The sequence below is a fragment of the Puccinia triticina genome, chromosome 1A (genome assembly GCF_026914185.1).
Source record: "Puccinia triticina chromosome 1A, complete sequence".
NCBI classification, from domain to species: Eukaryota; Fungi; Basidiomycota; class Pucciniomycetes; order Pucciniales; family Pucciniaceae; genus Puccinia; species Puccinia triticina.
The window spans coordinates 2530034-2543385 of record NC_070558.1 but is presented as its reverse complement, the minus strand read 5'-3'; the positions used below and the strand labels follow the sequence as shown (position 1 = coordinate 2543385).

At 46.4% G+C, this 13352-nt stretch overlaps 2 protein-coding genes across 2 annotated transcripts; both read right to left on the bottom strand.

Annotated features, from left to right (window-relative positions):
* Window positions 1–3288: 3288 nt before the first annotated feature.
* Window positions 3289–6136, bottom strand: PtA15_1A314 (uncharacterized protein; the record flags this gene model as incomplete). The annotated part of the gene is made up of 10 exons (XM_053165329.1): window positions 3289–3311; window positions 3395–3518; window positions 3625–3728; window positions 3889–4096; window positions 4197–4499; window positions 4586–4783; window positions 4849–5200; window positions 5285–5592; window positions 5705–5785; window positions 5879–6136. The coding sequence occupies 10 exons, from the start codon at window positions 6134–6136 to the stop codon at window positions 3289–3291; spliced, it is 1959 nt and encodes a 652-aa protein (XP_053016531.1).
* Window positions 6137–9796: 3660 nt separating this feature from the next.
* Window positions 9797–10795, bottom strand: PtA15_1A313 (uncharacterized protein; the record flags this gene model as incomplete). The annotated part of the gene is made up of 2 exons (XM_053165328.1): window positions 9797–10677; window positions 10753–10795. 2 exons carry the CDS (start codon window positions 10793–10795, stop codon window positions 9797–9799), a joined length of 924 nt encoding a protein of 307 aa, XP_053016530.1.
* Window positions 10796–13352: the final 2557 nt, after the last annotated feature.

The following is a 13352-nucleotide window of genomic DNA, read 5'->3' as shown; positions in this document are numbered from 1 at the left end:
GCCTCTACTGCTATTCTAAACTATCACCTCCCGTACTATTTATGAGCCTCTAGAGCTCCTCTGGGAAATTAAAACAAGACACAGTTCAAACAAGCTGTGGATTCTCTTGAGGAGAAAGTTTGCATTCATATAATTATCAGCACGATCTTCTCTGTGTATCATCATCAGTCATTACCCATCCAATTGATGTTGCATAGCTAAAAATTTTTTGCCTTCACCTTCATGGAACTTTATCCAAGTAAGGCTTTGCCAGAGCACCAGGGGAGATTTTGACACACTCTCCAGAGAGTGCCATACCATACCCTTTTTCCTTAAATGTGCTGGATGCCTTTGTTCAAATTAGTGTAAGAAGTAATGAACAATGCTGGGACTTATCCACAACTGATCTGAAACTGATCCTGGATTAATACATAAATCATCCAGAAGTCATGCATAAGTCAACTGGAACACAGTTGAAAACACTAAGACACAATGGCCACAATCAAATAATAATTCCATTTGAAATTTTGTTTGATTGAGATGACTTCTTGGTGTTCAATTCATATTATTTACATGCTCATGAATGTGGTGATTGTTTTCACTTTGCTAATATTAGGGGGTATCAAATATGAGAAATCCACAATTAGAAACCAGTCAATTAGCCAAAAATGAATTTTGTCACCAGTGGTTCCCAAAATGGGGTAGAAGAAGGACCAGCATATTTTAAAAATGGTGGGTTTTTTCAAACCTGTCAATTATGTAATGGTGGATTCAGTCATATTTGATACCCCCTATTACCCTCATGTGCGTGCATACAAGTTTGTTGCAAATTGCAGGTTGGGCCTCCCACAGATCAACAACTTGTACACCCCTGTTAGAATGATGTGAAAGGCCCATCTGATTTGGCATATTTCCATAAAAAAGGCAGGTGAAAATAGGGTGAAAATATGAGTCAAGTCAAGCTTGGAGGTGTGTGTTAACAGATTTCAGCTAGGAATCCTGGCTTCTTAACACATATAAGCTTGTGAGTTGTTTTTGTGTTTGTTTGTTTTCCAATGTCTCTATGCACAATAGAGCTGGTCGCTTTGAACCCGGGTACCCGCAGCCTTTTTTGGGTAACATGAGACACCCGCATCCGCATCCGCACCCGTGGAGCGGGTACAGGCGGTACCCGCACGGGTATTTGCGGGTACCTGCCACTTCATCTTCTGGTTGCCAAGGTTACATCGGCGACCAGGAGGTTGTCTTCTTGTTGCCGAGGTTACTTCAGCAACCAGGAGGTTGTCTTGTTGTTGCCAAGGTTACTTTGGCCACCAGGAGCTTACCTTCTGGTCGTGCGGCGAGGTTATTTCAACCTCTGCGACCAGGATGATTTCCTCTTGGTTTCCAAGGTTTTTATAACCTTTGTGACCAGGATACATTCTGGTCACCAAGGTTTTTTAACCTTTCTATCTGGGATGATTTTTTCCCTCAGGTGGCCAAGATACAGCCCCGGCAACCGGAAGGAATCCCTCCTGGTTGCTGAGGTTGTCTGTCATTGGTGACTAGGTGGGTCTTTCTGGCTGCCAAGGCTGTAAAAACTTGGCAACCGGAAGGGATCAGGCCTTCCAGCCAAAGAGGTGGGCGGGTGTGGATTGAACTACCCGGATACCCGCAGGCTTCTTCCCGGAATCCCAGGCATCCGCATCCGCACCCGCACCCACTAGCCGGTACCCGCAATGGGTTTGTTTTGACCAGCTCTAATGCACAACAGTGGGCCAGCTACGCTAACTCTAGCGTTAGCGTGGTGTAGCATAGCGGAATTCTGCTAAATTTTAGCGTAGCGTTAGCGGAATTGCACCATCTCGGTGCTAATGCTACGCGCACAGGGTGCGCAGCTAATTTATCTGTTAGCGTAGCGTTAGCACATATTTGAGAAATTGCGCTAACGCTACACACAGAGGGCGCCAAAGAGCGCGCGCTGCGCTGCTCACGCTGCGCTACAGCGCCTTTAACGGAAAAAAGGCCTTTTTTCCGCTAAAAACATTGTAGCGCAGCGTAGCGTAGCTTAGCGACTGTAGCGGCGCGCTAACACTAACAAAGAATCTGCGCGTTGTTAGCGCCATTGAAAATTAGCGCAGCGTAGCGGCGCTAACAGCGCGCTAACGCTTTTCAAAATTTGTGGGCGCTTTTTGCCGCTACGCTAACGCGTAGCGCTGAAATAGCGTAGTGTAGCGTAGCGGCCCACTGTTGCTATGCACTTGCATGTGATCTGCTTTCCACTTCACCAATGTCACCTTTGAGTACGCGTGTACATTGGGGTCACAGGTCACCAGAGGGGCCTTTCACAGCTCCATGACAAGTAAAAACTGGTCAGAAAGCCATTAAAGCCCCAGTTAGTCACATTCACATTGTGTGAAACCCCTTGCACATAGAGAAATTGATCAACAGAAATTCACCATAAATGATTAATCATTGGGCATTGAATAACTATCATTTCATTATAGGTTGTAATTAAGTTATTCTTAGAGAATGAAATGGTTCTATACAACATTGCACAAGGTGCAATGACAATTCCACATCACTTCTGACACACTTCCCATTGACTTCTGAAAAATCTATCAATCATTTCCTAATCCACATCTGACCCAGAAAAACATAAAATTAGACTCTGGCACTCTCTGGAGAGTGTGTCAAAGTCACCCCTGGTGGAGGGACTTTTGTTCCCGCCTGAGAGAACCCAAAATAACTCATCCAATTTTCAAGCCTCACCTGCCAGACCAGCTTTTTCTACATCTACATCACATCCTTCTTTGTGTGTTCCATCAAGCCATGCAAGCCAAGTGGGACTCCATGCTGGAGCTCACTGGTTTCTATACATATGTCTCTCAGGCTCCAGGGGTATCGCACCCATGGCAAAAATATGACTAATGAAAATGGTTCCATGTTAGATCCTGTTTATAGATTCTAGAACCAACATCAAGGCATCCATTAATTTACTTCAAAAATCATACTTGGCTGCTTCTTTGGTCCCAATGTTGGCCCGCAACTGACACTGTCATTCAAAACTCCAGTACTGATCTATTTCTTCCTCGTCAGTTCTCAAGATTCCCTCCCACAATGCTCACCACCCAAAGTCTCCATCGGCTTGATTCCTACCACAGGTAGATGGCGGTAATTTTTCCAATCCTCTCAATGCTGTTGAATTTATTTTTATTCCAAGCATTTGTTTGGTTATCTCATGAGGAAAAAAAAACACGGGTTTTGTTTGTTACTAGTAATGATGGCTGTAAGAAGAGAGGTGCGAAAGCCAGCCACAAGAACATTTTTTTATGAAGATTCCTTTGGTAATGCTAAAAAAGCAAGACAGAGCAGAGCGGAGAGAACTGAAATGAGTGAGTTGTTAAGAAGAGATGATGAATGAAAGAGGACGAACGTTTGTTGGCGGGGAAGCAGAGGACCTCTTTGATCGAGTTACTGTCGGTCAAAAGCATCACCAATCGATCGATTCCTAATCCCCATCCACCCGTCGGGGGGAGCCCATGTTCCAAGGCATCAATCTATAATGAGCATTAAAAAGATGAAAGCCAGGAAAAATTGTTCAGTGCTTTTATGGAGCAGATATACGTTGTGCGGGTTAAGAGATGGGTTAAATGATATACTGACAAAGGTTTCATCGATTCCTTGAGCTTCGTCGTCTCCGGCCGCTTTCTGTCGAGTCTGTTCCTCGAACCGTTCTCGTTGATCAAATGGATCATTCAATTCCGTGTCTATGCGCACCCCAAAAAAGTAAGATCCAATCAACATCTGTCCTAGAGAGACTAATGCATTACAAGATAGCCGTGCTGCAGACGACGAGCTACTACTTGCAGGCTTCCTGGAGTTGCGTATGACGGATGAAGTGAGAGAGAGGCCAAAGTAGCAACCTACAAGCATTGCAGATCTCTTTAGTGGCGACGAAGGCCTCAAAACGTTCACAAAGCCCAGGCTTGGAGCGGTCTCGCTTCGCCAAGGGAGACATGAACTGGGGATGTCCGACGATAAAACTGGGAGAGATGCATTGGTTTTCAATGTATTCGCCGACCAGTTTGTCCAACAATCTCGAGTTCGTTCGTGGGGCTGGACAGTCTACGTTGTGCTAAATATGGATAGAGGGTTCAAAATATTAAAATATATCGACCCAATTATTAATAAACAATGTTTCCAAGTAACCAAAAACGAAATAACAAATGGTTTACCTTGACACACAGATCGTCCAAGAATTTGGTGATCAACTCCTTATCTTCGAAGTCTTTGCCAGTAGGGAATTTGACCTTCAACTGTTTCTCGAGTTCTTCGATCATATTGAACCTTTTCCATGGGGGAGAAAAATCCAACTCGTAGACCTTCTCAGAATTCGGTCCTTCGGGATGGTATTGAATTTTGTATGAACCGTTGTTCAGCTTGTGCACTAGTCTTGAGAGCATCGATTCCGTTAATTCCATGAGATCATACATGTCTGCGTAAGCCATGTAAAATTCACAGATCGAAAATTCCGGGTTCTAAAAGCAAAGTAAAATCTTTCTCCAATCAATATTCCTATGCCAACAGACACCCACAGGGAAGAGAAGAGGTCGAAAGAACAGACGTGCGTCAGATCGATCGATTCGTTTCTGAAGACTCTCCCGATCTCGTACACTCGATCAAGCCCTCCCACAACGAGCTCTTTTAAATAAAGCTCTGGGGCGATCCGCAAGAAGAGGTCTAAGCCCAAGGAGTTATGGTGGGTGATAAATGGTTTGGCAGTGGCACCACCAGCAATCATGTTCATCATCGGAGTCTCGACCTGAAATAGACCGGAAAGAAGAAAGGTTAGTTTCAAGATCAGAGGGAAAAATGATCCAAACAAACTTCTAAGAATCCAAGGTCGTCCAAGAATCGTCGGACGTGGTTGATCACCCGAGCCCTGGTGATGAAGACGTCTCTGACTTCCTTGTTCATGATGAGATCGAGGTACCGTTTACGATGTCTCTGTTCCTGGTCCTTAAACCCAAACTTGCTCTCTACCGTTCCAGCCTCTGTTGTGATGGTCGTCTCAGCACGAGGCAGTTGATGGAGATTCGGCGAGAGTAGGATCATGCTCCGGGGCGAGATCGAGAGTTCACCCTTCTTGGTTCGTGAGGCAAAGCCGGTGACCCCGATGATATCTCCTCGTCGGAAGATGTCGTGAGTCGCTTCGAAATTGTTAGGCTCTTTCGAATCACTGTGGACAAGGAACGGGGCGGCATAACGAGTAAGTTGAGATGACTAGGTGATCTGGAACAAAAAAAATCTGAGATGTGCATACTTGGAAGAAGCCATGATTTGCACCTTTTCTCCTTCTCCGTGTAAGTCATAGAACCTCAGCTTAGACCCAGCCTGTCGCATATTGTGGATCCGACCAGCAAGACTGATTTGGTCCTGATGTTCTAATCGATCGCCAGGATTGGGGACTTGGTCGGCGTAAGTCTTGATGAAATTGGGGATCGAGATGGTCACATGAAACTTGTGAGGATAGGGAGATGGGAGGCACGGGTCTGAGCTTGGTGCTGCCGAGAAGGGCGGGTTGGCTTCTCTGAGCGCTTGGATGGCCCGACATCGCAGTTCGTAATATTGCTGAAAAATTACATCATTCAGAAGCCCGAGTCAGTTCTCATCGTAAGAAATCGCATTCTCCACAGGTCAGAAAACAAGCTCGGCTTTCAGTCGATAAGGGACAATCACATACGTTGGGTGAGAGCTCTTCTTCTGAACTTGCTGCGCCTGGGTTAGCTTCTTTCTTAGCCGAAGTCTGCGGGGCCGCTTTAGGCTGAAGTGGGTGCAGTTGACGGTGGGGAGAGCAAGAGCGATGCAGTGTGAGTGCAAATTTTCTTTTAACAGACGGGAGCCTAGTTGTTCACACCTTCTCTGCTGCCTTCTTGGCCTCTTTCTCCCTCAGCTTGGCCCTCCTCTTCAGTTCGCTCTTGCTGACCATCTCTCCGGAGGCTTCATCAAGATAGAGGCCTTGCTCATTGGGCTGTACTTTCTCTGCCATCTTGAAGCGCGGGTGTGGTGGTGGCCTGGAATGGACGAGGCGATGGATGGGGATGTGCGGCTGGTTTCGGATGGCTTGGCAGGTGGTTCTTCTCTGGAGCAGTAGTCCGGTGACTGTCCTGAGCATTCAACGCCGGCGCAGGTGGGTGGTGAGTGTCGGCCAGCAGGCGGGCGGGGAATTCCAGGGGCCTGTATGTACAAGCCAGCAAACCTAACCCAACTCACCCACACCAATCAGCAAACTTCAAGTCTCCAGAGACTATTTGGACAAGCCTCCCCATGAGGGGGTGTCCAAAAAAAACACGTTATAATAAATCCACACTCTTGTGCGGAACCTTGTCCAGGTGTGCCCAACAACCTTCAATCGCAGGGAGAGGGACTTGATTGCAAAGTTTGGCAAAGGGGCAGTTCTCGAGTGATCTTAGCTGATCTTGGGTTTTGGTGTATACAAACTTGTCATACGCACCAAAATACTTCCAATAACACAAATATGGCATGGTTTGGCCCCGTGGGCCATGAATCTTGAGCTTCTTGGCTTTGGATCCACTTAAATTAAAGGGGGTTCCAAACAATACATGATGCCGGTCGCGGTTCAGGAAACCCAGGAAAATAAAATTTCCTGCAACAAGAATTTTCCATCTAGTTTTGCATGTTTTTTGAGTAAAATTAGGATTAGTATCTGTTGCACTAATGTTTTGGTGGATTTACTTTGTAGTGAATCCACCAAATTATACCCACAGGGTAGACCCCATTAATGGGGTGTGCTAACACCGTGCAGTTCACCATGTGCTCTTGAAAGGGGTTTCTGCCCGCTGTAAAATTTTGGTGCGCTTTGGGCGTCCCAGTGAGAAGTGATATTTTTTCTTTTCTTTTTTTTGTAAATTTTTGTAAAATTACATTTTTGACTCCCATTCTATTAGGGGGGTTCACAATAGGATAAAAGCAAAATTTCAGAGTCAATTTTAAGGTCTTTATCAACAAATTTTTAAAAATCTGGCAAGGTGTACAGGACTGGGTATCCCCTGAGAATCAGAGCAATGTCTTTATTTTTTAAAAAGTTGTTCATAAAGGCCTTAAAATTAGCTCTAAAGTTTTATTTTTATCCTATTGTGAACCCCCCTATTATGGTGTTCAAAGTTGGTTTGCATAATTTTATGCATGCATAAATCATAAAATCATAAAATTGTTTCTGCAGGGGACATGACTGTCTGATTATGTAATACAAAATTTGCTCACCAAAATATTTTTATGATTTTATGATTTATGCATGCATAAAATTGTGCAAACCAACTTTGAACACCATATGCGGCGGAATTACATTCTGACTCCCAAAAAATGTGTTTTGGGATTTGGAATGTAACTCTTGGGAGTCAATTAATCAACCCCCTTTTTCATAGTGTACAGGACCAGAAAGTGCTGAAATATACAGGTTGAGAACTGACTGGTTATGTTACTGTGAAGGGCTGGTAGACATGACTTTGGATCAAACCTAGATAAAGCTTCTTCCAACAATCTTTGGTTGGTTGTCTGGCAACACTTGATTGCTCGCAGGTTCATCTTGACCCCACGGGTGACTGTTTGCCCATCGGTAGCTATCGATGAGACACCGCAAAGTTCAGGACAACTGAGTAATGAACTTATTGTGACGGCCCGACGGAGCATGTAATGGAAGGCACGGCGCAAAGGTCAAGCAAGCTGGCACTTGACCTTTTAGAATATCTGACGGCCCGTGAGAGCCAAAAGTGCACCCTGAATATCGGTAGACTTCAGAGTCCTTGGAATTTGTTAGAGCAATTTCATATCATTTACAATCAAGGCCAGTAACGCCGTCGTGAATTCAAAAAAGGAAACATTCATAGTTGACGCGGGTTTGACATTCCTACCTGATGAGTATTACTGGGGGAAAAGAAAAACTATGGTCAACTGTTCAACGGTACTTGTCGGTCCCTGTTGACCAATTAATGCAAAAGGTTAGGAAGTGAATCGACCACGAGCGTTGGTTTGAAAGAGAGAGATAATCCGGATCCAAAGCTAGCGTAATCCTCACAGTTTAGAGCCAACCAACACTGGCTAAACATTTATCCGCTAGGCAGAACTACAGACGACTGATCGTCTTTTCAGATGAGGAGTTCGGTTGTCAGACTCTACGTGCATTCAACTGTACGTGTCCCAGTTGCCTAACCTAGCAGAGAACCTGTTCAGTAGAAATATAAGCGAATACAAGTTAGTTGAGAGCAATACAACCCGAGGAGTTGAAGACTGGGTTAGGAGGGGTGATGTGGGCATGGATCAGACGCATTATAAAAATGACACCCGGTGAGGTTGACTTCATATTGGGTGTTGAAGTAATTCAACTAGGTTCTCAGAAGGATTGCAACAGATGTCTGTTGGGTGTGTTGCTCATCATTTCGAGGAGATTGAGGGAAGTATCTGAGGAGACTAAAGGGGGAGGCTTACCTGTTGCCTAAAGCTGGGAGCCCAAGCAGATTTGCTGGTTGTTTGCTTCTGGATATGTATCATGGCGAGCTGAATCGTGTCGCGGGCGGAGGAGTCTATGAAAGAGGCCGGTCACGGGGTTATCGCACACGAACGAGTCATGATGGGGCTCGAATGTGGGTTAGGGCGAGCTGAGCTGCGCATCAGTTTCTCCTGCGGAGTGCGGGCAGAACAGCTGCGGTCCTTTTGGAGACTTTCCAATCTTGTCGATCGGAAGGTTTCCCCCCAGTCAGGAAGGTCGCACTTGTACAATCTCGTCGATGTAAAAACCCCGGGGAAGGAAGAAAAGGTACAATCGTAGCGGGCATCAACCCTCCCGCGGAGAGGTATAACACCAGGCCACCACAGTCGATTGGTAGGGATTCCTCTCAGCCGGCGAGATTGTACCCTCCCGGTCGACAAGGTTGTAACACCTTGTTGGCACGGAGGGATCCCTCTCGGTCACGAAGCCTACACAAAGTCTTTGACTGGGAGGAATCCCTCCCGGTACCGAGAAAATCTATCACGGTCAAGGAGACGGTACGAAGCAGTCGAGCGGGAGGGATCTCGGGCAGTATCGTTGACCGGGAGATATCCCTCCCAATCGACAAAAAATGTGGAGTTGCTGAAAGGGAAGGCTTCCTCCCGGTCGCCAAGATTGCAACACTGACCAGGTGTGAGCCCTCCCGGTCAACAAGAGTGTGTCTCTGATTGGGAGGGATCCCTCCCAGTCAAAACCAGTGTATTGCTTACCGGGAGGAATCCTCCCAGTGGACGAGAGTGTATCGCTGGCTGGGAGGCGACGAGAGTGTATCGCTGACCGGGAAGGGACCCTACCGGTCGATAAGATTGTACAAGTACCACGTTGACAGGTAGGAATTCATCCTGGTCAATATGATTGCACAGCTTCGCTAACTCGGATGAACCTCTCTTATTCGGCGAGGCAGCATCACTGAAGCCAGACGGCCACGGAATTGTTTCCTCTCGGCGAGTCTGTACAGTCTTGCCGACCGGGAGGAATCATCACTGTGAGGTATATTTCCTCGGCTGGGAGGAATGGTTTTTTTGTTTGTCAAAGGGCGCCCACTGGGGCGGGATGTCGCGAATGTGCGCAAAGTGTCTTTGACATGTGCGAAGTAAATTTGTTTATTTAAGGTATTGATGTCTGTAAATATTAATTAAAGGTATTACTTTGAGGGAATAGTTATTAGAGAAATTAATGTCAGGAAAGAGCTATTAAAGAAATTAATGTTGGAAAGGTATTAATGTGACGGGCGGATGTAAAGGGAAAAGGTGGCAAAATTTTGGAACACTATTGTGCGACATCATCTGTCTGGACTGTTCTGAAGTCTGTAGGTGTGGCGTCGAAGTCTGAAGAAGTATTTTCCGATTCAGAGTCGCAGTTGTCTTCATCCTTTTGCGATGCTTTGGTCGACTTGCTCGACTTGTGTTTCGAAGCTCGGGATTTCTGGTTAGAAAGAAGCGGAAGATCTGCTTTGACGGCGGTTTTCTCGGAATCAGCGGCTTGTTCGGCCACTGCCTCCCGATAGTTTTCGATGGCTCGGAGAAGAGTAGTGGTAGACGATAAGTCGTTTGCTTGAGCGGTCATTGGATCTGCGTGTTCGAGTAGTTCTGTAATGGGAGACGCGGCTGGCAATGCACCGGCGGTCGGTTGGATAGGGTTGACGGGTATGATCATGTATTCAGCTCCTGTTATCGATGGCTCGGGCGCTTGCGCTGCTTTTCTTTCTTTCGTTGACTTTCCTCCGGGGAGAATCGGCGTGATTGTGAATTGAGACGCGCCTGATTTGGATGATTCTTCATCCTTTTTCTTTTCTATCGTCCATACAACATTGTTGGGCAACGCGTCTGATGGGTTGGAGACCACGGTTCTAGCTCGTTGCGATGATGTAACACGGTCTTTGCGATGCTTGCTGTGTATTTTGTTATTTTTGTGATCACTCGCAGCCACGTGTAAGGATGAATCGATGTCATGTGTTGAATCGGTCTCATCAGAAGAGGCTGTATTGGTCCAGTCTTCGTCCGCAAGTTTTGATCTCTTGGATAATCGGGAAGGTGTGAAGTTTATGCGTTCGATCTCAACTCTAGTCTCGTGAGCATTCGACCGTTTCATCACTCTCTCCACATGACGTCTAGGGCTGGATGCAACGGACCGGGCTTCAGCGACTGTAGCTATAATTTATAAAAAAATTAGGTTGGTGTCAGGACACATGTGAGAAAAGAGGAATTGATCAAGGCTTTGCTTACCACCAAGGACCACGGCTCCGGCAGCAACAATCGCAAAACGCATCTTGACTTCTTTTTTGATGAGGGCTCTTGGACGAATAGAGGATTTCAGATTATGAGGAAGTAGTTGCACTCGTGAGAGAAGCAAGATTGGGATTAATCAAAGGAGTTTGTGGAAAAGGAATTGTGAGATGTACAGCTGTTGTGATTGTGTTATTAGGGACGACGAGCTGGGGATGAGGGATATGGATCACAACATGGTGCCCAGAAGGCCTCTATTTATATCTTTATGCGAGCGCCAGCTGAGCTCTAACAAATTGGCAAAAAATGACAGCACATCACTTCAGCCCACTCGTTGCCGCGATAGCTATTGGGAATCTGACTGTAAGTGCAACTACGTATCGACAAGACCGGCCGGGTTCATGAGGGATGGCTGGTTTTTCGTCCTTCAGGACCCGCATGCGTCCAGCGGGTCTGGGCGGCAGCCCAGTCTCACCATCGGGGTCGCTTCGCGACCAGCCAAATGCTGCACGCCCGCACGGAGGCTGGGACTTGTGTTAAGGTCGCGTCCAGACCAAAATTGCTATCAGTCGGATGATGGGATGGCAGGTCACCGCACCAAAGGTGACCGGCCAAATTGGAAAAGGCTTGTATTATGGGCCAACAGTTGGGACACGTGTCCGGCCATGGGCATATCACTGGGGCTAAAAACTTGGGCCTGCCAGTCCCTCAAACGAGTAGGCTTGTGAAAGCGCTTTCTCTTGTACCAGTGCTTCCGAGTCCTCGCAGTCTGAATATTTCGTTGAGGCAATGGGGAGGAAGGAGGAGTTTTCCAGCATCATCAAACATTCAATCAACTATGATCCGGTCACTGGCCTCTATCTTTTCAAGGTCAAAAGGAGACTCGACAGTCGACCCCATCTACCCATTCTGCGGGGAGCGGGAAACAACCATTCACTTTCTCGACTTCTGCCCCAAGTACCGACACCTCCGCATAGCCCTCATTTGGAAGACCAGATCCAAAAAACTCGATTCCTCGAAGCCAACTCAAACAAGCCACATCTCCTGCTACATCTTCCAAGGGCGCACGGCCTTGTTTTTCAATTCATTATGAAATCCGGCCGCTTCAATTTCCTGGATTAACCTCTAGTAGTTTCTTATCTTCTCTTTGTTTTCCTCTTTCTTTCTCTTTCCTCTCTCTGTTTAGCAATGCATGTTGCCGCGTACTCCTCTGGTCTTAACTATATCTCCCTGTTATCTTCCCAACTACTTGCTGCTACTTGTTTGCAGTCAGATTTTGGATATTCATAGTGTGCCTCAAGGCAAAATTATGTACACTTCAAGAATTTAGGGTGCCACCAATACAGGTGGCAACCCGGTAACTTGCAGCCAAGCCAACGCACTGCATCTGGATAACCTTGGCAAGGTTTCCGGTTGCCCTGTTGTTGACACACCATCCAACGCATCAATGCATCTCTTGGTGTAGCGCATATTTTGTATAAAAACTTGCACTGGTTGGATGGTCGGGCCCAACATCTCTAGCCTAACTAAGCTTCTCAAACGGAGGGGGGGGGGGGGGGGGACCCCCACGTCCTGAAGGGACTCTCCGTAGGAGAGGCTTATGATTTATGTCATACTTTTGGCCTGAGAGTTTGGGGCTTTTGTGGCTTTTTATGCCCTTTTTTCCTTTCGTCCTCCACACAGCAAAAACTGACAAGCCTCTGCTGAAGCCCTGAAGGGTCAATATAGCTGACCATCTTGGCTTCATATCCATGTCCTCATAATGAGGATTGGATGCATGAGCTGGATTGGCCAAGGCATATTGACCAGAGCTCGGAGAGCTTGGATCCTGTGGAATTGAATTGAATGAACATACTGTTTTCCAAGGTCAGTTCAATCCACACATGTCATACAGCCAAGAATACCCCAAAAACCATAGGTTTTGAGGGTCATGGGAGGAGAACACTTGGACTTCCAGACACGTGTGTAGCGGCAAAAGATAGGGAAGAGTGAGACGAGTTTCATGATCTAAAGGGCATGCCTGGGGCCCTTTGGGAACAGGGTCAAAATTTGAATGGCACAAAACACCCACCAAAAGGCCTCAAACCCTCAGGCCAAAAAGTGGACATTAGTCCCAAGTCCCTCCTGCGGAGGTTGCGCTTTGCGCCAGCCCAGGCTGTACCAGGGCCCTCCAAAGTGGGGGACTTGTGTTAAGTTAGCCAACATCTCACACTCCACTACTCTCCCAAATGAACTAAAGTAACTTTCCAAAGCTTTCCAATTATTAGCAGGCATCCTAAGTTTTTCCAAAAACCTGGTCATTTTTTGCTCCATCTGCATCTCAACCTTCAGTCCTCAAGCCAACCATAATATATTGTATCTACACAAGATGAAGTTGATTTGCTGTCCCTTTTTCATGTTGCTCCTTGAATCAGTATTGGGCTGCTCAGACGGATATGTAGGTGTCTGTTTTTCACCCAATGACTACAGAAACAGTGATCTACAACAGGTCCCAGGTATGTGTAATGTCTGATGTAATAGTGTCTATTCACTTCCGTGAGCTGACTCAGTACTTGCAATCATGTACTCGGTATTCAATCTTACAGTGCAGTTTGCAGGAC